The sequence below is a fragment of the Ctenopharyngodon idella genome, chromosome 3 (assembly GCF_019924925.1).
Source record: "Ctenopharyngodon idella isolate HZGC_01 chromosome 3, HZGC01, whole genome shotgun sequence".
NCBI lineage: Eukaryota > Metazoa > Chordata > Actinopteri > Cypriniformes > Xenocyprididae > Ctenopharyngodon > Ctenopharyngodon idella.
The window spans coordinates 46,536,867-46,564,560 of record NC_067222.1 but is presented as its reverse complement, the minus strand read 5'-3'; the positions used below and the strand labels follow the sequence as shown (position 1 = coordinate 46,564,560).

At 37.6% G+C, this 27,694-nt stretch overlaps 1 protein-coding gene across 2 annotated transcripts in view; it reads left to right on the top strand.

Moving 5' to 3' along the window:
* Nucleotides 1-27,694, top strand: part of prkcab (protein kinase C, alpha, b) — a 186,318-nt gene that overhangs the window by 52,346 nt on the left and 106,278 nt on the right. For both annotated transcript variants that reach the window (XM_051887145.1, XM_051887146.1), the window contains exon 3: nucleotides 20,137-20,219. In XM_051887145.1, the coding sequence (XP_051743105.1) occupies nucleotides 20,137-20,219 (83 nt within the window). The remainder of the gene's footprint in view (nucleotides 1-20,136; nucleotides 20,220-27,694) is intronic.

The window sequence follows — 27,694 nt, the reverse complement described above, 5'->3', positions numbered from 1 at the left end:
GAAAACCCAAACAAACAGATAATAACATGTAAAAACACTTATGCCATAGCAGTAGGCCTATGGTATATGAAACTGTCATCTCCTGTGGTGGAGCGTGTGCATATTTCTGTAATCTGACTGTGTGTGTGTGTGTGTCTGTTTATGTTAGTGTTCTTTAATAAAGCTTCAGTGTGTATTAAGCATGCCCTCAGCATAAGACTGATCCTCTATCCCAGCGGCCATCATCTGGATATGTTACGAGTGATTTTAGCGGCTAAGCTCAGAGATTGGTACTGGTGGCTCAGACACATGATGTAGTGCGCTGTGCCACCTGGTGGGTATTCACTAGGGCAGAGCCATGGAGGAATAGAAAGGCGTGGGCATCTTATGTAAGAGGAAGAATACACTCCCTATGAGAAATCCCTTCTGTTACGCCTATCACCTTTTATACAGTTTTGCTGGCAATTAATTGTCATAAAATATGTCTTTCATTTCATTGATTTATATTGTTGTGTTCGTGTCACATACAGATGTTTCACAGGTAGAATAAGATTATAAGTCATATTAGAATTAATAAATACCATACACTCTATAGCCAGAGTTATGTGGACTCCCGAACACCACACTACTCAAGGTCAAGTTCTTCCAATTCAGACTCATATCCTACACTCATAGACTACATATGACTCATGCGTCATATCTTCTTATGGAGATTTTTAGATACACATGAAATAAAGTGAACACGGAGTTTATTCTATGTATGCACAATATGCAAACTGCACCAGTGAACTGTCTTCAGTGCACTGTCTGAGATGGACAAGAGTGCTGCATAAAAATTAGCAATTTGTGGAAATTTTATATTCGATTAAAATGAAGGATGCACTGTTACTGGCATCGGTATTGGGCCTGATACTGCGCTCATGTACTCGTTCTCAATACAATGCTCTAATGCCAAAAAATGATACCACACAGCATGTGTACAGTGTTTGTGTCCACACAAAGGAACACTGAACAAACAACAGAGCAAACAGAGAGCAGAATGGAGATATCAAAGATTAAGGATGTCTGCAAATGTATTGAATTAATAGAATATTAAACAAATAAATTCAGTATTCACATATGCATAACTGCTGTATTGGAGCTGTTAAAACAAAGCACGCTGATTTAGCACACAGCAGTGCAGAAGTGCAAGCAAAGCACTTTCTTAAAAAAAACAAAAAAACAACTGTTGTAGTGAAACTGTTCATTTGGATATTTCAATAGCAAAGAAAGTAAAACAATTCACATACTTTCTAATGTTACTTGAGAAAGAGAAAGTGCTTCTGCTGCACTTAGCTTCTAACTTTATTACAGTTTGCTCACTCAGCACATGCTTCATTTGAATTAAAGCTAAATCGTATATGTAAGTAAAACATTAGTTGTTGCATGATTACTGTATAACAAGTCGTTCCCTGTATTATTACAGGAAATATCATCTGGAGAAGCTCTAAATGTGCGCTGTGCCATTAAACAAAAGATAAAATAAAATGGAATGATAAAATGAACAGTGAAAGTAACAGAAGCTCATACAATACATTTTAACAGGCATAATTAACCTCAAAAAGGAAATATCTATTTACTAAACAAATTTAACCAACTAATATGATTCATGAGTATTCAATAGGTATCGTCAATACAAATTCAATGAAAATAGCTATTGGTATCAGTATCGACAATACAAATTCATTGAAAATAGCTATTGGTATCAGTATCAACAATGCAAATTCAATGAAAAAAGGTATTGTATCGTATCATCAATACAAATTCAATGAAAATAGCTATTGGTATCAGTATCGACAATACAAATTCAATGAAAAAAGGTATTGTATCGGTATCGACAATACAAATTCAATGAAAATAGCTATTGGTATCGGTATCGACAATACAAATTCAATGAAAATAGCTATTGGTATCAGTATCGACAATACAAATTAAATGAAAAAAGCTATTGGTATCGGTTTTGACAATACAAATTAAATGAAAAAATTTATTGTATCGGTATCGACAATACAGATTCAATGGAAACAGCTATTGGTATCTGTATCGACAATACAAATTCAATGAAAATAGTTATTGGTATCAGTATAGACAATACAAATTTAATGAAAATTGCTATTGGTATCGGTATTGACAATACAAATTCAATGAAAATAGCTATTGGAATCGGTATCGACAAAACAAATTCAATGAAAAAAGGTATTCTATCGATATCGACAATACAAATTCAATGAAAATAGCTATTGGTATCGGTATCGACAACACAAATTCAATGAAAAAAGGTATTGTATCAGTATCGACAACACAAATTCAATGAAATAGCTATTGGTATCGGTATCGACAATACAAATTCAATGAAAATAGCTATTGGTATTGACGTTACAAATTCAATGAAAATAGCTATTGGTATATAGGTATCGACAATACAAATTCAATGAAAAAAGGTATTGTATCGGTATCAACAATACAAATTCAATGAAAATAGCTATTAGTATCGACAATACAAATTCAATAAAAATAGCTATTGGTATTGACATTACAAATTCAATGAAAATAGCTATTGGTATCGGTATCGACAATACAAATTTAATGAAAAAAGGTATTGTATCGGTATCAACAATACAAATTCAATGAAAATAGCTATTGGTATAGGTATCGACAATACAAATTCAATGAAAAAAGGTATTGTATCGGTATCAACAATACAAATTCAATGAAAATAGCTATTGGTATAGGTATCGACAATACAAATTCAATGAAAAAAGGTATTGTATCGGTATCAACAATACAAATTCAATGAAAATAGCTATTAGTATCGACAATACAAATTCAATAAAAATAGCTATTGGTATTGACATTACAAATTCAATGAAAATAGCTATTGGTATCGGTATTGACAATACAAATTCAATGAAAAAAGGTATTGTATCGGTATGAACAATACAAATTCAATGAAAATAGCTATTGGTATCGACAATACAAATTCAATGAAAATAGCTATTTTTATCGGTATCACCATTTCAGATTCAATGAAAATAGGGATCGGTATCGACAAGTACCAGAATGAAAGTATCTGTATCTGATACATTCTGGAAAGAAAAAAGTATCGGCACTTCGCTACTCAACACCATTGTGTATGATGGGAAATGTAAAGTATATGGTAATTGCAATAATCATGTAATCGTGATCAGATTATGAAAGCGGCAGGTTATGTAGTATTATGTAGTAGGCAGCAGGTCTGCTTCAGTTTAATTCGGAGGAGTCACATGAGTGTGTGTTTGTGTGTGTGAGGAGACCCTCTAGCTCTAGCTGTGGACAGAAAATAGGTCAGGGAAAGGTTTACTCACAATGCATTAAAATGTTTAATGTTTGTTGCCCACAAGAGAGAGGGAAAGAGCACTCACAGCTGGAAATACAGCCCACCCACTCCATCCTAATGTGACACGACAGAATGAGTCAATTAGAGAGGGAATGACCATGCAGATGAGTAATGAAATGAAAAGAGAACACTAGAGGATTTATTCAGTCTAATCTTTTTAAACATTCTGTTGTCACGATTAATGTGTTCATCTGGGACATGCTCTCACCCACATGCATTTCACTTTAAGTTTGCTCTCTATAAAGAGTTTCTCTTTGTATATTCAGATCTGTGATATGCAATATTTACTGTGCATTACATAATTAGATGTGGGATTTTCTTGGCCCATTCTCAGGAAAAACTTTTAAAGAAATAATTTTCCCACCTCATGCCTACCAGCGCTTGATGGGAAAAATACCGAAAGTCTATAATGTTAATATGTTTTTCCCCATAACTTTGTTGAACTAGCAAGTATTATGAGGCTAATGTAAGAGTAATGTCATCCCTCAAAAATTAAAAATAAAACGAAATCTTTGAATTATTGTGACAAAGTTTTCCCAAGGTTATGTCATCATGAAATTTTGTAACTTCTACTCATTGATGCATTTTATTTGCTTAAAGATTTTCCAAGTAGGAGTCTATAAATTCTGACTTTCTAAGTTGAATGGGCTGCAGTATGTAGCCCAAATGTAGCTGAGGGAAGCTGGATATAAACGGCAGTAAACGGCAGCGTATTCAACTGTCCCACTGAATCAGAGCTTGGCAGGCAGGTGCGACTGTGATGTTTGTGTGATGATACACGTCTGTGCCTCTGACGTGTCAGATTATCAAACATCCAGATGCAGTGCACATGACGGAAGGACATCACTCCGCTCTCATCGATTATCCCGCCCTGTCAACTTCCTGTCACACTCAATCCCACGCCACCACTCACTTCATCTTACTACCATCCTCCAACCGCTCTGACCAATCCAAGCACACCTGCGCTGATGGAGGAGGAGATGAAGAAATTACGGTCGAGGACATATTCAGTCAAGTTAAGTCAGTCCACAGATTCTCCATTACGACACACTGTGGCTGTGCCAACTGCATGTGCCAGTTTTTTCAAAGTAACTGGGCAATACGTCTGCTCAGCCACAAGAGTTCAAGCACTACAAGTGATGTCATTCTTGAGTTTGGGACAGTTCGCTCTGCAAGGATCTGCGCTCTACAAGAATGGCTGCTTTCTGAAACTTTGAGCACATTTAGAGACAGAGAAGACTATCACAAATTATGTTACAAGCATCATGTTTTCAGCTAAAGTGAAATGGTCTGTTGCAGCCTATCACTTGTTCATGAATATTACAAATAATCAGATAGAGTAAGAGAGTATGCGCATTTGGCTTGTTGTCCAGGGGAGGGCTCTGAGCTCGGAATGTGGCCCAAACCCAGAGTACTCCGCCCGTATCCCTGGCTGGGATAGGAACTAGCCGAAAATGAGGAGTCAGGGTGGCGGAGGGTTGCAGAAAAGTCTTGTCGAGGAACATAGGTGAGTTGGCTATATATAGGCGTCATCTCGTGCTTATTTGGTAGATCATTTGAACATGCTCCTCCTGAACTTTAATAAAACACCATTTCTCGTTGAAGATTATTCATGAAGGAGAAGTATCATTTCTCACTAGCGTCACTCAGTGCAATTGCACAAATCTGCCACTGGTCAACAAAACAGACTCACGTCATTGGTTGAGCCAGTGTTGCCATGTTGGGCTGGTCAGAATAAAGTCCTGCAGGGATGGCGTATTTTTGTAAGCCAAATTGGAAGTCAGCATCACTCTGGTTCCCTCAACAAATACCCAATAGTATTTTTCCATTGGCTTTTTGATTATTGCAGAAAATAGGCTTATTTTACAGAACTTAGGCAGCCGACTTGTTGACTCGCTGCCCTATCACGCAGTGTTTGCGCACAAAGGCCCCTCACCAAACTGATTTCTAACAGCAAAATAGTGTGAGCTTTGGTGATAACTAAGCAAATATTTAAGTACTGCAATAGTAATTTATTGCTAGAAATGACATCAAAAGTGGAAAACTGTGGGTCTTGCAAATATTTAGCCAATGAAAAGTATTAAAAAGAGCTTGTGACTAAACATCATAACTCCATTGGATCCTCAGACTGTCAGTCAAACCTCATAACTCCATCCTCCTCTATCGTGAATGTAGTGCAGCATGCTGTTTGGAGCGGCTCTGCTTGTTTGCAATGCAAAGGTAAATAAAGAACTGATACTTTGAATAAGTACAGCATTTTCTTTATTGTAGAAACACTATATATAAAGGCTAAAGTTTTATGTATTTGAGGAGCGGAGAAGAGTGTCTTAGTCTAGCATTTGTCATCGAGTCATAGCCAATAATGTAAATATGTAAATATTCTGTGCGTAGCACTTCATCCTTAATAACATGAGATTTTGGCCAAATGACAGAAACAACTGAGTGACCACATAGCTATAATAAACTTAATAACCTGTAAGTTGATGAAAACGTAACATGATGCACTTACTGCCTCAGATGTGGCCATTCTAATGATGGACAAAATACATACACTGTATTGCCAAAAGTATTGGGACACCCCTCCAAATCATTGAATTTAGGTGTTCCAATCACTTTCATGGCCACAGGTGTATAAAATCAAGCACCTAGGCATGCAGACTGCTTCTACAAACATTTGTGAAAGAATGGGTCACGCTCAGTGAATTCAATTCATGAAATTTCCTCACTACTAAATATTCCACGGTCAACTGTTAGTGGTATCATAACAAAGTGGAAGCAATTGGGAACAACAGCAACTCAGCCACGAAGTGGTAGGCCACGTAAAATCACAGGGTGGGGTCAGTGCATGCTGAGGCGCACAGTGCGCAGAAGTCACCAACTTTCTGCAGAGTCAATAGCTACACACCTCCAAACTTCGTGTGGCCTTCAGGTTAGCTCAAGAACAGTGCATAGAGAGCTTCATGGAATGGGTTTCCATGCCCGATCAGCTGCATCCAAGCCTTACATCACCAAGTGTAATGCAAAGCGTCGGATGCAGTGGTGTAAAGCACACCGCCACTGGACTCTAGAGCAGTGGAGACGTGTTCTCTGGAGTGATGAATCACGCTTCTCTGTCTGGCAATCCGATGGACGAGTCTGGGTTTGGCGGCTGCCAGGAGAACAGTACTTGCCTGACTGCATTGTGCCAAGTGTAAAGTTTGGTGGAGGGGGGATTATGGTGTGGGGTTGTTTTTCAGGGGTTGGGCTTGGCCCCTTAGTTCCAGTGAAAGGAACTCTTAATGCTTCAGCATACCAAGACATTTTGGACAATTTCATGCTCCCAACTTTGTGGGAACAGTTTGGGGATGGCCCCTTCCTGTTCCAACATGACTGCGCACCAGTGCACAAAGCAAGGTCCATAAAGACATGGATGACCGAGTTTGGTGTGGAGGAACTTGACTGGCCTGCACAGTCCTGGTCTCAACCCGATAGAACACCTTTGGGATGAATTAGAGCAGAGACTGCGAGCCAGGCCTTCTCGCCAACATCACTGCCTGACCTCACAAATGCGCTTCTAAAAGAATGGTCAAAAATTCCCATAAACACACTCCTAAACCTTGTGGAAAGCCTTCCCAGAAGAGTTGAGGCTGTTATAGCTGCAAAGGGTGGGCCAACTCCATATTAAACCCTACGGATTAAGAATGGGATGTCATTAAAGTTCATGTGCAAGTAAAGTCAGGCGTCCCAAAACCTTTGGCAATATAGTGTATGTCTTAAATTCTCTGAAATGCGCTGGTCAAAAACCTTGTAACTCTATTTGAGCTTGATTTTGGTAAAATGTTAATATGTGTCTGATCAAATATAAAGCCACATTATCAACTTTGACAACACTGTGTTTAATTATTAAAAAAAATAGTGTTTTTTTTTTCATTTCCTGAAAAGTAGCATTTTTGGAGATGCAAGGTTTCTGCCCGACAGCGACGTTTTCTTTTTTTTCACCAAGATATTCTCCAAAAATGAACAACTTTTTATGAATTTTGAATACAATCACCAGAAGTTAAAAGTAAAAGTTAGGCTATAAATGAAGTTAGGCTACAGCCCAGTTGGATGACTTCAACATCATCACCAATAATCTTTCGACAACTCTTTCGATCTTTATTTAAATTCTACAATTTGGTTTGTTTGCAAGAACATGAGTATAAACACAAAAAGGCTGTAAAAATGGACTAGTGAGTAGATGAGTTTTTGTGTTTGTCATTTGTTAGCAACTAGCTAGCTCTATGGTCAAACAAGCAGATTTTTTGATACAAAGAAATATTTTATGAACAAACAATTTTTTGATAGCACCACAGAGACAGTGTTTATACTTTTTGGGGGGACCAATCCAGGAATTGCTTACTTGTTGTTGTCTGAGAATATTAAACTGGGAAAAAAAATCACACAGCAGCTTTAAAGCAAAGTTTCAAGTTAATATTAAGTAGAGTCATTTTGGAGTAGTGCACGAGAGGACACATTTAGTATAAATGCCTGTCTGTGTGTTGTACTTGCATTTTCCAAAGTTCTTTGAAGTACCACGGATTAAATCAGATGCCATCATGTCATTTTACCACTACAGTACTTTTTCTCAAGGGTGAGTTTTGTCACGTCAAAGAGAGTTTTGTAACTGCAACTAAATATAAAGTTAATATCTTGACACCTGGTCCCTCAGAACCCCAATGCATCCGTCCGGTGAAGGTGAACTGAATCTCCAAACACAGCTCCCCACCCCGTTCCTCAAAAAACACAGCGGCTAGCAATTTCCCCCCACTGGGATGTGACTCACTTGTTCTGCTCTGGAATTACGGCCCAGAAACAGCACTGCCGTTTACCGTCAAATTACCCTCCGGAGTGTGTCCTCTTCTCTTCTGTAGTGTCAGCACATGGTCATTACATGCCCAGGAGGAGCTGTTCACTCCAGAGCAGCCACATCTATGTTTAGCTCTTCACTGGGTTTCATTCACCGCTCTTCCTGAGCGCATGACACTTGTCTGTCTTATCCAGGCATGTTTGTTCATGATGCAGCGACAGTTGTTGTAAAAGAGATTGTCAGTACATTCAAGAAATGAAAACTTCATCCTACTCTCATGTCATCCTAAACCAGACTTTCATTCTTGCATGGAAGATGTTTATCAGAATCTTCATGCTAGTCTTTTCCGTACAGTGAAAACTTACATTGACCAGGGGCTCCAAGAAGCACCATCCATAAGACATGTGCACCATATTCCAAGTCTTCTGACACTTTGTATGAGGAACGACAGAATTGTCATTTTTCCTGCCCATGCGGCCTTGGTGATGTAAGCAGAATACTAGATAACTTCCACACTGTCACTATTTACTGTAAACTTCAAAATCCACTCCAAACTATGATCCAAAATGACACATTTCGGTGATATTGACATACTGGAAGGAGATACACAGTGATCTGAATGATATGCTCGGTTACCTTGGTGACAGAAGGGTACCACTGGGTTGCCTTGAGAAAGGCAGTGGCAAATACACCCACGCATGGAGTAGGACAGTCACACATACACACACACACACACACACACACACACACACACACACACACACACACGCACAGACACACAAACGCAGAGAGAGAGAGAGAAAGGCCAGCAAGCACTGTGAGTAAATGAACAGAGGCAGAGGGTCCACAGAGATAGGGGAAAGTGTCTTTGCTGACATCACACGCATCATTTCCTGCTGAGCAGCACACTTCTGTGGGCTCCGTTGCATTGTTCCTGCCGGGGTTATTTGCCACCCTTCAACAGGCTTGTCGTGTTTTCAGTTTGCTTGCCTTGCTGAGAGACAGTTTCAGAGTTTCTGAAATGATTGATGTTCTAATCTAGAGAAGCCTGCTGCAGTGAGCAGCCTACCTAGACAGCATTTTTAGTCACCATAGACACAAGTTAGTCAGCAAAACTGTGCTGCCTTAAAAGTATGCAATCAAGGAATGCAGCTTCAGTTCTCTACAGAAGACAATAGTGCCATTGTTCAGGTCAAGTCAGTTCAGTTCAAAGGAAATCATGATTAATAATGATGTTTCTTTTCCGCATTACTATTTTGAGGCAACTGTAAAAGACTGCACTTTTGCCAAACTGAAACCTGGTCTAAAGTCAATGGCGCAATATTTGTTTTGTTATTTAAAGAGCCCGTTAGTAATATACGCCTATATGCGGGTGCACAACGCGCGTACACTCTGTTTACACACACACAGAGACGTGCAGCAGGACATGCCAAATATTAAAAATAAAAGGATTACAATGTAAAAGATTATTATTGTATAAAGGTAAAAATGCTTTGGTGGAACCCGGCTTGTTCCGTAAATGGTCTGCTCGCGCGTTTTAACCTCGTGCATGAGCAGATCCGTCGTCTCACTAGAGAAGCGTTCAGTTTTTCCGCTTGCAAATTCTTCCATGTAAATAGCGAATCCGCCATTGCGTGAGCGCAACTGGCTTTTAAAGGGAATGGGAGATGAGACTCTGATTGGTTTATTGCACGTTACACCCAAAACACACCCATTACTCATTAAGAGAATAGGGATGACCCTTTTAGACCATGCGCGGGCGCATCAACCATTTTTCCCATCATTAAACTAGCATTCGGACATGGCCTAAGTGCACTTGCGCCGTACGCTTTAGACCATGTGCTTAGATCGTTAAAATAGGGCCCCAAATGTCTTTTATAATGTTATCATTCAGGTGTTGTAGTTAGCAGTGTTGACACTTTACGCTACTGTACGCTATAGCACCCCTTGTGGTAATGCTGAGAATATGTTGTATAATTGTGTTAAAGTTTTTTTACAACTGCTTACACACGTTTTCAAAACTGCCTCTTTTTTTAAAAAAAACTTTACAAACAAATCCAGGAATTGCACACACAAAATGCAAAATGCCTCACATCTCTAGGTAAATGAAGCACTGCATTCAAAATATCACAAACACTTGTTTTACGTTGCAAACACCTTTGCCATAATATTCTTTTTTTTTATATATCATGTACACACAGTTATTCAAAACCTAAAGCTCTTCTTTCATGAGCTCCTATGTACATTTCTGTACAAGATTGAAAGGAATTGACAGAGAGATGTTGAAAAATTCTTGCTAAACACGAAAGCAAGATTGAAACCAAACTATTATTTTTTTACTGTAAGCATTTGTGGTTGTGAATACAGTATTACACAGTACGAAAGAAAAGAAATACATCAACCATGTGTAGTTGGACAGAAACAATGGTTGTGTTTGAAAAAGGAAATCAACATACTTCCTGTTAGATTTTTGTGCGTTACATAGAGAATTGTGTGTTGTGTTTTGCAAAAAGTGTTTTATGAAATTGAAAAGAATTAGTGTATGGTTTTGCAGATTTGGTGTGTGGTTCTGGTGTTTGAGGTTTCAGGTTTCAGAAATTGTGTGACAAGTAAGGATTTCGAGTGTAAGCATTTGAAAAACAAACTGTGACGATATGAATTGCAGTCTTATATTCTGAGACACAAAATTGCTTGAAATAGAGCTTAGCTAGAAATCTTATGTTCACGTAATGGTGTAAAGCATGTTCCTAATCACTCTTCACATGAGGAGCACTGTTTGTTTAGTTTGGCCCAAAAAAAAAACACCTTAAACCATCCAAACTAGCTGGTTTAACTGGTCTCCAAGGTGGTTTGCTGCTTTTAGAGGTGTTTTGGGTGGTCAGACTGGGAGACCCATTAAACCAGCTAAGACCACCAAACCATTCTAGGTTGATTAACTTTTGTTTCCTCTGCCAGGGCATATACTGTAGTAGAGTTTTTCAGATTGCTCACTTTATGACGCCTTGTGCGTGTATGTGTGTGTGCGTTCATGACTGTATCATCTGTATAACACTATCAGTTCTCTCTGATAGCTTTCACTGCTTATTTTAGATCAGGTGTGGCGTCTCCTTCCATCTCATGCCAAATAATCAGTCTGTTAAGAACAAAGGAGATCAGCAGCCCAGCGGTAAAGAGTCCGCTCGTGTTATAGGTGCGCTGGTAACCTGTCAGTCTGTTGCCATGGCAGTGTAGTTACACGGGGATAGAGTGACCGCGGGATGTGTAAACAACAGAGCGTGTCAGTTTCTCACTGCCAGACTATAACAGGATTGTTCTTCAGCCCCATGAAAGTTTGAGGAGAATTTGACACACAGAAATGGAGTAGCACTCGTGTGCCTGTTGATGTCGGACAGCCTGTGAGATGTGTACATGTGTGTTTTATGAGAGAAAGCAGTAACCCTACCCTCTCTCTCTCTCTCTCTCTCTCTCTCTCTCTCTGTGTGTGTGTGTGTGTGTGTGTTATGTACTCAGTTGAGAGTAGTGTTCTTATCATGTGGCAGCCAAGTGGCCACATAGACAATAAAGGCTAAATTATTGAAAAGAAAACTGCATTAAGATTCACAGCTTATTAATATTTAAAAATGTTCACCAAATCAAAGTTGTGGTGTGACAGGACAGGAAATTATATCATAGTGAGAATTTATTTAATTATTTATTTTGAAATAAATATTTAAGATGTGTACAGTTACATGCATTCAGGGTTTAAGGGAAATATGCTTTTCCTTTTTGATTGATGGTTACAGCCCAATTTTTGTCATTATACTGTATTGACACTTTTTCTTGAAAATTGTATATAAGATTTTCAAAATCATACGAAACCATCATGAATTCAAAGAGAACATTTCTAAGAACTTGGCGTATTTGTTTTAAAGGGTGTTAGTTCAACGACTGTCATAATTTAGAAATAATTGTCCACCCTGTTTTTGGCCCTCTGATTTAAGTAAAGGTCCATTTTTAGAAAGATTCTGATTCTGTCCATTTAAGGGTTGTGTCTCCTTTAAAACTTCAGTACAAGTTCCCACTGCTCTTTATCTCTTATCATTTCTGCCTTTATACTCAGGGTTCTGTTGTCATTATTAGTAAAAGATACAACATTAGTAATTTGTGTGTATATGTATATGGATGGACTGTGTAATCCCATTAAAAGTAAACTGAGGGTTTTTACCTGAATGAGATTAACCCTGGCTCATCCAACCATTAAAGCCTCTGACAGACTGAGCTGAGTGAGTGATAGATAGACATTGTTGCAGTGCTCTCTAAGCCGCTTTGTGTAATGGGTTTGTTTATCTGCTGGCTTGTACCTGGTTGAGAGGAGAAAACAAAGCTTGTTTTGATTAATTAGAAGACACCTGATGAAGCACCATCTGCCAAGCTAACTAAAGCCTCTCTGGCTAGTGCTAAACTAAATCTATCATCCTTGCTGAAAAGACCATGCATTTCCATCTTGAATGGTTCAGTACATGCCCAGCATGGTTTTTCTGGTGTTCATCTTGCTAGCTACACAAATTAAGAAGACTGGTGGGGACAGCAGCAGGAATTAGCTAGACTTTATCATGACATAATTAACATACCAGTGTGTTTGGACTCTTCCATCCAATACAAACACAGTCTTTATTGTTCATTATCACAGAAAGATGGAATCTAGGACAATTTTTCTCAATTGCACAGCTTTCCAGATTGGTGTGGTTATTGTCAGTGTAATGTACAGTAATATTCCAGTTTGGTCTGTCCTCTTTAACTGTGTTGCTACTTGAATTTGCAAACAGAATGCTGAAAATGATTCTCCACATAAATGTTTAATGTAAAATGTATTATCTGCATAAATCCTGCATCCTGCTTGGAGCTCTGCTGCAACAGTAAGACAAGTGTTGATATATCACTCAGTGTGATATACAGTATATTCAAGCTTAAGTGTTGGGGGTAACACGTAATGCGAATTACGTAATCAGGTTAACTTTTTCAAGTAACTAGTAAAGTAATGCATTACGTTTAAATTTACAACAAAATACCTGAGTTACTTTTTCAAAACACTTTTCTTCAAATAATGTAATTTACTGTACTTTGTTTTCCAACTTAATGACTGGCATCTCTCCTGTCTCCATGTTAAGAAAGTGCAGAGGTGTGTGCATGATGGTTATTGTAGTTCTAGATTAAATATGAGCAGGCATTTACTCAAAAACAGATTCGGTATTCCTCAAAATGAATAAAAGAAGTGAAATGCAAATTCAGAATTTTACGCAAACCTGCAATAATTAAATATGTTAACACAAATATACTTTATGTATTTAATCTCAATTTATTTAAGCAATTCTTCTTTTGTTTATAGTGGAATGAAGGGTTTTGAACTTACTTCTCCTGCGTCCTATTCTTCTGTGAATGGCAGAACAGCTGGAAGGTTTGTTTGAGCTGCGCCCTCTACTGTACAGGTGTGAATTTGCATTTCCTTCAGCCTGAGGCTTATTCGTTTCACTTTTGGTGTGAAAGGGCCTTAACTTTAGCAAAAAAAAACTTTTGGAGACTTTTTTGTTATTAAAAAACAACCAAGCAAGCCCAGCCCAGATAAGAAAAAGTAAATCAAAATTAATGCAACATATTACTTTCCATAAAAAAGTAACTAGGGGGAAGTAGTAAACTTAGGGAGTAACACAATATTGTAACACATTACTTCTTCTTATGCCATAGAAAGCTCAAAGTAGGGTTTGATGGATAGGAATGCATGAGATGTATGGAAATCAGTGAATTGGATTTACAAAAGTATAACTGGACCTGCCCCTTCTTGAGATTGGTCAGCAGATACCCACATCCAGTCAAGTCAATTTACTGTATTTGTGTAGTGCTTTTATTTGTTTAGTGCTGAACATCCACCGGAAATCAATGGATTTGCAGCGTTGCTGCGGCGTGAACTCTAGTGTGTAGGCGTCTTTACTCCATTATAAGATTAGAGTCTGTTTCACATAAAGTACATGTTGTCTTCCCAGCAGAAATTGTTTCTTAGTGAAATTGACAACAGCCCATTTCACCTATCTACATCATTTGACCTACAAAATTCTACTGTGGCCTGATACACATCAAGCTTGTCCGTGGAAATGATATAGGTATGATTTGGCAGAATTGTTGTAGTTCTGTTCACAATGCAAGCTGTTGTTCTTGATTCTCATCCAAGGATCACCCTTAGGTTCACTGTCTTGCCCTTAGCTAGGTGTATATCTTTCATCTAGTTTACCTCATCCCTTGAGCAATCTTAATATCAAAGCTGATTATCCATGTTGGCACAGCCACCTTTGCTTGGCCGAGACATTCAGTCTAATAGAGGCAACGTACTGGCATCTCTTGGCGCACAGAGATCACGTCTCACGTGTAGGCGGAATAATATTACACCAAAACCAGACATCTGAAACATATGGGACATTCCCCTGGAAGGAACAAATAGTCTGAAGGAGGACTGTTCCAGATTTGATTGCAACTATTCAAAGTGCAAAGATCAAATCATTTGTCCTCCACCATTTCACATCAACAAAAGGTCTCCAGACTTCTCCAGCACTTACTTTGATGGTCTGCTGAAGGGTTAGGCTTTTATTTAGTCAAAGGCTTTCACACAGGATTGTCGAGGCATATCATAGCCTAGACAAAGTGCCCTCTAACTCTGTCTGGGCTCATTTTGTGTGTCATGGCTTCACCTGGTGTCTTGTTTAAGGTTATTCCCGTTGAGCAAATCTGTGCAGCTGCCAGCTGGGCCAGGTTCAAGTGTTACAACCTGCATGATACTGCATCCTATGAGGCACATTCAGTGTTAGTGACACTCCAGCTGTAGTGAATCTGGCAGAAATTTTGCCTAAGCAAGAACACTTTTGTTCATAGTGAATGAGACTTTTTGTTCTGCTGGTATAATTTATTCAGCAGGTTGGGGCAGACAACCAGACGACCAACCCTTTGCCAGAGGGACGTTTAATAAGACTTCAAGAGCAATTACGAGAGGGTGCTATTCCAGCCGTCTCTATCTCATTGCTTTCCCTCAGAGACAGAGTCGTTACCAGAGAACACAAAGAGAAGGGGCATTTTTGGATCATCCCCCTGTGGTCCCCCTCAGTTGAAAGACTGAATTTGCTGGTGCTGCTCCAAGAACAGATGTTGTACTTAGTAACTGGACTATTTCTAAGATAATAACCACCAAATAACCAAAAATACAGCCACATTCTCACTCTCTCTCTCTCTGGTTTATCAGGCATTGACTCTGAATTATGCTCAAGTTGCTTCTAAGCTTCCACAGCTTCATTTCTCCACATATTGTACACCCACACACAGATACGGACTGTCCTTATGTGTTCTATAAGAGAGAGACGATTATCATGCAGCTGTGTGGCATCTCCATCCCTCGGTGACACAAATGCAGCTGAAAACGTGCTGTGAAGATGATAGATTCACACCTGCGTATATCGGCTGAGCTCCACATATCTGTACCCGTGACATCTGGTATGCAGGACTAATGAATTCCCCATGTGGTCTTGACAACAAACACACTAGTCTCCTGCTTTTATTTGCCTCATCGTCCCCAAGATGGTATTTAAATGTTACCATGGCCAACGGATGTTTTCCAGCAGGTTTTTGGTAGTATGACCTGTTGGAGACTAATATGTTGTGTTCACATGTTGCAGATGGATAATTGGAAAGCATTTGCATGTGTGTCGAATTGCAACAGCATCTGCAGTGTTAAAACCCTTCCATATTGCAGTATTATTGAATAAACAAGATAATCGTAGTGCCTCTAAATTAAGACCCCATCCTGAGACTTCCTAAAGATGTCTCTGTGATTGCCTTCCTGTGTGTGGACAGTGTCAGTGGTGTGTCAGGAAGAGGAAGCCGACTGGGTGGTTGTGTTTCGGAGGATGCAAGTTGATGGAAGTAATGAACTCATGGGGAAATGAGAGAAACACACAGCAGGACACAAACTGTGCTGTCTCAAACACATTTTCTCAATTTAATCGATCAATGTTGTCTCTCCAGTTCCTGCGAGTGTGAGTGGCTTTAGCAGGTTACGCCTGCATATGAACATCTGACTGTGGGCAACAGATCTGTTCCAAACGCTAGTGATCTGCCTACCTATTCAGCAATTTTAGGCATCATAGGCATGCTTCTGGCATGAAGATTGTTTCAGAAGGCAGGAAGCAACATTATCCAGTCTAATATTATTCTTTCTGTTGGCCTAAAGGCAACCACAGAACTTATAGATGGCTGCATTGCTACGCATGATTTTTCCCACCCAAATCTTGCCTTGCAGCCAGTTTCATTGGTTAAGTGAGACATGCTAAGTGAGAAACTAATTCCAAGACAAGACAAGTAAATTATGAAATCAAACAAAAAAGCAACAAATAAAATAGTCTGTTGGAATCTATTGTGAGTTGAGTTCCTCTACAAAATCCGCATTCACCCACTATGATGCAGTTGTTTTATTAGTTCATCACGATTAGTATGTGGCATGTTTTCATATCGTCTGATCACTCATATTCGTTAATACATGTCTCATCATTGTCATCACTCACACTCAGTCTGTCATGTGTCAGGATGATGTAACTGGATGAGACGCCACACTCGACACTATAAATCTAAATGACTGTAGCCCAATATAAATTGAAGGGTGGTGTTTGTATGGAGCTGTTGACAGGGGCTGGATGGATTGGAGTCATTCCCAGCTCTTGGCTGTTTGTGGGAGGAATTTGTGTCGATAATGTAGCTGATGCTGGTGACATTTAAACAGATCTCCCCTCTCAGCTGTGTGTAATACAAGAGACCAGCACAAGAGAACCTTCCAGCAACCTGTGAGGACTTTTACTCCATTTACACTGCCTGGCCAAAAAAAAGTCACTGTTTGGATTTAAATACTTAAAGGGTTAGTTCACCCAAAAATGAAAATTCTGTCATTATTTACCCACCCTCATGTTGTTCTACACCCGTAAGACCTTCATTCATCTTCAGAACACAAATTAAGATTTTTTGATGAAATCCAATGGCTCAGAGAGGCCTCCATTGCCAGCAAGATAATTAACACTTTCAGATGCCCAGAAAGCTACTAAAGAAATATTTAAAACAGTTCATGTGACTACAGTGGTTCAACCTTAATATTATAAAGTGACGAGAATACTTTTTGTGTGCCAAAAAAACAAAATAACGACTTTTTTCAAAAATATCTAATGATGGGCGATTTCAAAACACTGCTTCATGAAGCTTCGAAGCTTTTTCGAATCAGTTGTTCGGAGCGCCAAAGTCACGTGATTTCAGTAAACGAGGCTTTGTTACATCATAAGTGTTTTAAATTTTCAATACTTCACGTGACTTTGGCAGTTTGATATGCGACCCGAAGCACTGATTCGAAACAAAAGAATTGTAAAGCTTCGAAGCTTCATGAAGCAGTGTTTTGAAATCGGCCATCACTAGATATTGTTGAATAGTCGCTATTTTGTTTTTTTGGCGCACAAAAAGTATACTCGTCGCTTTATAATATTAAGGTTGAACCACTGTGCTCACATGAAGTGTTTTAAACATGTCTTTAGTAGCTTTCTGGGCATCTGAAAGTGTTAATTATCTTGCTGGCAATGGAGGCCTCACTGAGCCATCGGATTTCATCAAAAATATCTTAATTTGTGTTCTGAAAATGAACGAAGGTCTTACGGGTGTGGAACGGAATGAGAGTGAGTAATAAATTTAATAAAACAGAATTTTCATTTTTGGGTGAGCTAACCCATTAAGAGTCAATGACTGGATCATTATTGCTGTGATTATTATGTTATATGTTTGGCAACAGTTGCTTACTCATGACACATAGCAACACAACTAAAAGTATTCCTAATATTTTAGACTTTTTATTGAAAGTAGCCCTCTTTTACCTGTTGAGACATGCACCTGTAAGAGATGTGATTGTGATGTTCGAGTTGAGGAAGGTGCAACACGAAAGGAGCGTTTGCAAAATATGCTTTATTTTTGTAATTCTGCTAGGTGCCACTAGTGTCGCACAAACTACATGCTTCACCTTTAAAATGTATTTTGTCTGTTTCCTTTAAAGAACAAAATCTGGCTATGAGTCAGTCTGGCTATTCTGGCTGTGCTGTAGGTTGGAGCAGAAGAATAAACACATCTAAGAACTGTTGACAGAACTGAAACCGATTAAAATCTTTCAGTTCCACTATTTTAGATGATAAAAATGATTGTGAATAAGAACCAGTTTTTGGTTCCCCCAGAAACATTGGCACCTGTGTAAATGTAATGCTACATCAAAGACACCTTAAACTCTGCTGTTGTCAGTGCATGTCTTTTGTTTTGAGCTGTAATAATCAAGAGCTATTTATGATAATGTGATGCATCAAAATGTATTGAATTCAATTGTGGCATATAATGCTTTTTTTGATGCACAGCATTGTTAGTTGGTGCTGGGAACAAAAAAAACCCCAAAAAAACGCTATTGATTAAAAATGGCTCAGGTACAGAAACCTTGGAATTGATTTGCCCAAAGCAGCAGTAGGCAACATCTCACAGACTGATGGGGAAATGTTCGCTTTGGGAAAGCGTTTGCTCATGGGAGCACTTCTGCAAATTCAATGCAGCATATGTGTCTCCTTCAGGACCCTCAAAGCAATGTTTCATCTGAGAGGGAGTCAGAATCAATATGGCTGTAAATCTATTATTAAAGTGTAAAGGATGTTTTTAAATTTTGTAATAAGGAGAGAGAGCCGCTGACTGCTGTAGCAATTCACAGATCTCTCAGAATAGATATTACATATAACCATCCATCCATGTAGGGTTGTTGGACATAAAAACATACTACAATAATTAATAATTGTATTTATGTACATATATATTAGTGTCACATTAAGTTTCAGTTTTTTTTTCATAGTTTGTGTTTCCTTCCAGTTTCCTGTGTTCTTGTCAAAAGTTTGTTACTCTTATTTCTGATTATGTTCTACACCTGTGTCTAGTTTAGTTCTCATTAGCCTGTGTATTAATGTTGCGTTCTAATTACCTCAGAATAGGGATGTCAGATCTGGGAATGTCGTCACACCTGAGTTGACCTTGTTCCAGTAAACTTCGTATCATATTTTGTATCATGTTCACAAATAGAGGTTGGATAGTACTGTGTGCGCCACGGAGTGTATTGAGACACAGACAAACAGAAGTGCTAATAAACAATATTTTACTATTTCACTACGGTTGATGTCCTGATCAGCCATATTGGATTCTAAAGTCAGGGTTGTTGTGCTTCCCCTGAGTTTCCCAGTTCAACAGTTAAGAGGTCTTACTAGGAACTAGAACTTTCCCACTTCCAAGGACAAATGGAACGCACCATTAGAAGCCCTCAGTTGCCTTAGTTCTTTGTCTGGTGTTGACTTTGTGTTTAGCCAAAGCTATTACATGTTCCTTTTCCTGTTGCATTGCTATTTTTGTTTTATTTTCATTATTAAAGTAATTGCACTTCGAACTACATCTCTTTTTGCCTGACCTGCTGTGATAGTTAGGGAGGAAACACAAAGATCAACTAGTTGGTCTAGGTTTTTTTTTTTCTTAAATATGCATTTTGCTATTTTTTAATATTTGTAAAGAATTAAAGCCAACTTTGCTTTTGTTTATCAGTCCAAGTTATTTATTTTATTTTATTTTATTTTATTTTATTTTATCACTGTTTAACTGAATAATAACTTGGAAACAAAGCAATGTTAAATGCTTTGGTTTATTTATCTTTTAATATTTAAATAAATTAGTGTGTTAATTAATAATGAAACTGTTATCTAGAATTACAAAATTTCAGTAGTATTTATAGGTTTGATATTTGATATAAATATGAAACGAATGTCTTTGTTTTTTTATCTAATTTCCCCTTTCTTCTCATTCACAGTGTGCTGTTTTGTGGTCCACAAAAGGTGCCATGAGTTTGTTTCGTTCTCCTGTCCAGGGGCTGACAAGGGCCCTGACACAGATGTGAGTAAATGCTTGTATTTCTCTCTCTTCACACACACTTGCTCACACTGCCATTGGCACTGTGTTAAAGAGCTGTGTTTGTTAAGATCCATGTCCATTTAGCATCATAGTCATCATGTAAAGTGTGCTTGCTGTGAAACTATTGTGTTTACCAAGACTTCAGCGTTATGCCTCACAGAAAGAGTCCTCCTCCTCTCTCTCTTCCCCCTGCTCTGTGCGTGTGTGTGTGTGTGTGTGTGTGTGTGTGTGTGTGCTTCTCATCTCTTCTCTGAGGGGCGGCTCATTATAGTGGTCAGATATGACCTGCTGGCCCTTGCGTGTCCCCTGAGTGCTGTTTAGTCAGACATCCAACCACACAAGGCCAGTTATGTGTGTTTTCTTCACTAGATTAGCCTCACATTAGTGTCTAAACCACATTAAGGAGAGGCTTATGAGAGGTTTAAATGCTTGTTGTGGTTGTTTTAATGGGTCTAAATTGCTGTATGACTGTAAGTTCAGAATGAGTTTATGCAGTATGTTCATTATAACTTTTACTTACATTAAGAGTACATTTGTATATCATTTATTTCTTCAATAATTTTTGAAGTTTCCTTTTTTTCCCTTAGATTGTTGTGTAACTTAAAGGAATAATTTATATTTTCTGATTTCCTGAAATCAGTCCAAATCTGTGTGACTTTCTTCTTTCTGTGAAACACAAAAGGAGAAATTCAGCAAAATGTTCATGCTGCCCTTTTCCATACAGTGTAAGCAGACTGTTTCAGTAGTTAAAAAAAAAAAAAAAAAAAAAAAACTAAAAAAATACAGTGAAATAATAGAAGTATTCTGAGGTCATATGTTGGCTTTGTGCAAGGAACAGACTAAAACATCTTACCCTCTTATACATAGAAAATTAGAAATCACTGTTCAGTTTAATTGTATAAAAACAGCAAATACACTGACATTTAATTAACTAATTTTATTCAAGTCAAAAATATTATGTAATATCACTGAATCAACCTAAATACATTAATTTATACCACTAAAACTACAATATATGAGTTAAATTAGGAATATTAAATTCCTAATAGATCTTTAAAGTAACAAATTCCACCTTTTTCAGTATAGATTTGGCATGACTGAATTTTCATTTGTGAGTGACCTAACCCTTAACCCTTAAAGACCTATAACATTTTTGGGGCTCCTGACTCGCCTGCACTGGTTTTCTAACCTATTCTAGCAGTCAGCATCAAGTGCCATATATCATTTTGAACAGGACAACTTGCAGTTTCAGTCTAGCTCATTTAAAGTCCCAATTTTACATTTATTTTGTCTGAGAATAGATCAAATTTCCAGAATTTTAAGAAAAACGCCAGCAAAAAAATTGCTGTTTTCCACTGTACACTCACACAAAACCTCCTGAAGTTCGGATTTTTTCCTTTAAAAAGTTATATTTGGATGTTTTAGACTTTCAGATGAAATTTTGACTACATGTAACAATCTCTAAGCAAGTTATAGCCATTTGTAACATTATTCTAGATAAAACGACAATATTACTCTTTAGTGAAAATCAGGTGTATTTTATTTACTGACAATGTGTCAAAAAAAAGTCCAGGGATTAAAAATAAATACAAAAATTGTTATACAACAGAACACTAAAGCAAAAGTGACTTATTAGAGAAATATATTTTCAATCTGAACATGAATAAAAACAAAAAGTGTTGCAAGTAATGGAAACAATTATGAAAATTGTCTTGTGCAACGAAAATAAAAACAGTGCAATGGTTTTTTCACAAAATACACACAAAATGAGAGAGAAATATAAGTAGTTCAACTGAACTAATAATGTAAATGATCTTCACAAACTATAAAATAAGTATTTAAATAATATAACAACCAAACATCAGTCCTGTGGCTGGACTCCTCACTAAACTTGTTGCATTTGATTGCACCGGTACACTGTGTAGCGACTCGTTTGAAAACATAAATTGCAATAACTTATCCGAAGTGGTACTGTTTTATCCTCATTTTTGGTTTGTGTTTCATCTTTTGTGTCTCATCTTTACACTGCATTTTATTTTAGATGATAAAAATGATTGTGAATAAGAACCAGTTTTTGGTTCCCCCAGAAACATTGGCACCTGTGTAAATGTAATGCTACATCAAAGACACCTTAAACTCTGCTGTTGTCAGTGTCAGTCTTTTGTTTTGAACTTTTAATTTTATTTATTTTTTTTTTTTTTGGCCGTCTCGGTCTTTGAGGGTTAAACAGTATTTGATGACATGTGCATTTCTTTGTCCCAGGTTTTTAAGTTTTTCTCTCAGTATCTTGGAGAGGTTGGAGAGTTCCTGTCAAAAGTATTATGGTCACACATAAAAAAACAAAAAGTGTGAATCAAACAATTAAAAAATGAAATGGAAGGATTTTACCCCAGCTCGGGATTTGCCAACTGACGTTTATCCGTAGCATCAGCAGCCATGGGTCGTATTGGAGTGATGTCAACTCCCCTCTTCAACTGATTGGCTAAAGGAGGAGCTGTCAATATAGAACTAGTGGACCAATGGTAATGCTTAATTAACCCTGATTTACATGAAACTCTAACTCAACGTTTGGAAAAGCCAGCGCAGAATATGGAAAAACAGCACAACCGCATTAATTATTTTTCGATCCGTGACCACGTTGATTGATATTCTGATAATTTTGCATTCGTTTTTCAGTTTTGTGCAAAATATTTTTACATGTGTTTTCATATTTTTGATTCACGCTTATTATTTTTGATCCGTGACCGCAATACTTGTAACGGGAAATTAATCCCATACCATAGAGAGAGTGTGTGTATGTTTGTGGTTGTGTGTGAGTCAGAGGGTCAGGGCTGCTGATCTCATAAGCTCTTCTCCTCCTGGTGTGAGCATGTGCTTCGACCGCAGGCTCGTCTCGACCCTAAAGCTGCATCCATCCAGCCCTGCCATCATGGGCTTTCATCTGAACATTGCTCATTTCACATCTCTTTCCTCTGTTGCCCGCGTGCTTCATCTTTCTATAGCTGATGCTCAAACCCTCAAGACACATGGATAAACCATCTCCACTATCATTTAAAGCTGCAGTGTGCAATTTCTGAAGAAAATGTGAGTGAGTTGCGTGTGTAAGAACCTGCCGGCTAGGCCAGGGTATTGTGGGTGGTTGCCAGGGTGTTAAGAGTGTTTTTTTATTCCATTGTGTTGAATTTGTAAGCAAGTATATACTAGGTCTTATGTAGGAACTTGGTAGGCGTAATAACAATTTTCTTTTTCAAACTCACTTGGCCATGACCAACTTTCACCTTTCTCTTCTGTCGTCCTTTTTTAATTGAACTTTCACTTTAAAAAGTAAGCACCCCCTATGTAAATTGGTATGCAGTTGCTATGCTGTGGTTGCTAGGTAGATCAAAAAATGCCACCCTCAACTCTACACTGTTTTCGTGTAAAATTATACTATGTTCCAGGTTCATAATTGCAGTTCTTTCACAGTAAGACTTCTCTTGTATCAAACTGTATTGATGTCACATCTTTCAGCGATGAATCTCAGCAGTTGCTTCACTATTGTGAAAGATCCATCTACAAGCAGTTATGAATTTGAAATAAGTTATTGGTAAATCTTCATTTGATTATCTTAAAATAAGCTTATTTCATATTCTGGCTTGTCATTGTTTTAACAAATATTTTCGTTTGACGCACTTCTGACTTGGCTAGATCAGAAATTTGAATATGAATACACAAGGTTTAAGATCAGCATTATTATAATTAATTCCCTTACTTGTTCAAAAATAAAATACTCATAATTTTCTCCATCATCTAATCTTTCCAACTTGTGTGCACCATACCAATGTTTACGCTTGTTTTTTTGTCTTTGTCGATCTTTCTGTCTTCTTGCTTCAGACCTTTTTCTGCTTCTTAGGCCATACAAGTACTGATTCTCCCATTGTCTCAGAGAACACGATATGACCTGCACCATGTAGAATTAAAAATATTTTTATAAAAAACTCTCTTCATCTCATACAGTCTTCATCTCATGTGAGTGGACACTCTTTTTTTCTTAATATGTAAAACTTTTAAAAAAAATAGCACTAAAGTACTGAATTCAAGGGATGCACCATATTGGATTTTTGCCGATATCTGATATACCAATAGTTTCCAACAACACCAATGAATTATTTCAGTTAATATTGAGCAAAAACTATTTTTTTCATTCTAAGGTCTCCTTACCAAAAGGTTTCTTGTTAGAGCTAAATAAATGTTAGTGAAGTTCTAGAGCGCTAGACCAGGAGGGCCTAATCCTGTTCCTGGAGATCTACCTTCCTGCAGTTCAGCTTCAGCCCTGATCAACACACCTGTCTGTAATTATCAAATACTCCTGAAGATCTTAATTAGCTGCTTCAGAAATATTTGATCAGGGTTGGACCTCTAACAAAATTTAGTCGCGCCGGCAAGAAAAAGTTGTAAAATGTCTGGAGCCTGGGAATATAATCACCGTAGAGGCGAAAGTTGCACGTGAGTTATTGCAGATGCATAATCAACACATTATCTTGTCAGCAAGGCATATTGGCATAATTTTATCATTTTGGGCCATTGCTGCACTGTAAAAAATTAATGTGATTTTAACGGTAAAATATTGTAAAAATGCTACAGAAAAAAATTGTAAATAGGTTAACCTTAAGTTCCCGTATTATATACAGGGAAAAACTGTAAAAACTTTATCCAGACAATTATGCAATTTTCACAGTAAAATGCTATAAATTTTACAATTTACATACGTAAAAAACAAACAAAATCAATGTATAATTTACAGTCAAAATCTGTAAACTGATGTTCCCACAATTCCCTGTGTGACACTCCACATTTGAAAGTATTTTGTTTAAATAATCATGTTTCTTAATAGTTTTTGTTATCAGTTATGTACATTAGGGTTTTATGTTGCATCTTCTGTTGTTTAATGAATGTTTATTGCATTATTTAAGTATTGTGGATTACCATGATGATGTTTTGCGTTTGCATGAATGACTCTGTGCACCTTCTTATATTAGTCTATATTTCAGCTCGTGGAAAAGCTACTTGTGATGAACTCTGATTCTTCATGTGGCTTTCTCTTTTACCACCTGCATTATTATGGTGGTTGTCAGTATATGTTAAAGGTAAAAAACAGATTTTAGTAGTAGTGTGCATTGTTGAATTTATTGGTTTACATTCAAATTTTCTTAAAATACAGTTTTATACTGTAAAATGTACATTTTGTTCTGTAAATGTGTTTACAGTTTTCCTGTATTTTTTACAAAATTATTCTGGCAACCACAGCTGCCAAAATTATTTTGTAAAAACTACGGATTTTTTTTTACAGTGTGATTATTACATTTTAAGCCATTATCTGCTGATTCCGATGTCATGGTAATAATATTGTGCATCCCTAAATGTTACCGTCCAAAAAAACACACACTTGACCTTTAAACTATACAGTACTATATCGGTCATGCTGTTCATGCTGTAGGCTAAAAAGATTGTGTAAATGTTGTTTTTTTAATTTTGTGATTATGTACAGAAGCATCTGTCTGAGGTGGGCTTCAAACAGACCTACAGTGCTGTGCGTCACAATCAGATCAATGTGTTTCTGCATCTGATGTTTTCAGCATTTCATATGCAGCTTTGATTTTTACATGTGGATTAAATTGGAACAAATGATCTGTCAAGTCCCCAGAGATTCTGTGTCTTTCTGTCTTCAGAGCCTCTGAACATATTGATATCTTCATTACTGGCCTCCACTGGAGCTGGACATGGAGTATCTTTCAAACCATTAGTGAGAACTGTTTATAATGAGCGCTTTAAACACTCACTCTTGGTTAAACTGTTCTTTTATAGGCTGCTTAAAATAACAAGACGCATCACATGGTACTGTAAATTATCATTCTTAGTAAAATTATGCTGTTTTTCGCTAAACAAATAATCATATAATCTAATTATTACAATCTGAAATACTGCTCTTTTCCCAGCGTGTCATTAACTGTGAAGTTTTGCTCTTTCTCAGCTGTGATTGTGAAGTCACAGTTACGTGATTTTTCTCCTCACTGAGGGAGAGCGGTCTAATTGACATGACAAAAGAAAGATGTGATTTCACAAGTACAGTTCCACCTCACTGCTCGCATACAGATGAAGCTCTGACCTCTCAATTTAAAGAAGATTTTGCACAGATCTAAGGCCAGCTTCATTTAGTCAGCTCCCATGTAGTTCACTGAGCTCACAGTCTGATGGATCCACTCACATAACTGGAAAGCATTTGCCTCATCTAACAAGCTCAAATCCGATTGGCTGACTTTATACAACTTCTAGGACTATGCATTCACCAGTCATGTTTGTTAATTTGACTAATATTTATTTACTGCAAATATTTCGCTAGATGTCATAGTATATGTTTTACCAGTGCCTCATTGTTCCTTTGGAAGACTCTTGAATAGCAGTATGATATGCAGAAGTGTAATTGTGTGGGTTATGGATGGTCCTCATTAAGGGTGTGGATGATTTGTGGGAGGACAGTGTGTGCTTTTATTTCTCTTGGTCTCATCGTGTATAAAGCCTGTAGCGTTAACTGCAGTCTAAAGGTCAAACTAATGCATTATCTCAGCTGGCTGAATGAATGCTGACCCCAGTGTGTTGTTCAACATGTAATGAGCCTATCAGACAAATATCAGTGGTCTGAAATAACCAGCCCCTCCACCTCAGTCCAGAGACACCCTGCAGTTATGATTGATCAATGTGTCTTCAGTAATAACAGCTTCCCTTGTTCATATAAACACAGTAACGCCACAATTCTCTGCTGATGTTTTCTGAGGAGCTGCAGCATGTGGCAAGTAAAATCCACATCTCATTACTGTCATCAACAAAAAGATCAACATATTATTACTAATTAAATTAATTAGTTATGGGGAAAAATAACGCGTTAAAATTATTAACGCATTTAATGCACCCGCCCCACCCCAGACCTACGTAGTTCATCTTACATTTCACACAGTTGATTGGTGATGAATATGATGCAGGGCAACAACTCACTGCGTGATGTAGCCTTTAGAACCCAGTTATATGGCTCTAAAATTCAAGATATCAGGGCAAAAATGCCCCTTTATGAGTTTTTTGTCTCATATTTATATCATTATATACTTAAGCAATATAGCACGAGTGCTGTTTTTGTTCCAAATAGCACAAGCAAATGTGATATTGATATTATACAACAGATCAATAAAAAAGTTAATATTGTGTTGCATATGTATTGTATGCGACTTTAACTGAGCTGAATCACTGTTTACTCCAGTGCTGATATAGATAAATTAACTAAATTAATAACTATTGATTCTTACAACGAAATGAATCAATACTGAATTTACTTAAGATGGATAATGACACCATTTTCTTTAAGAGCTGCTGTGCAGCCAAAATTATATACCAGTTATCACTGTAAAGCTGCTTTGACACAATCTGCA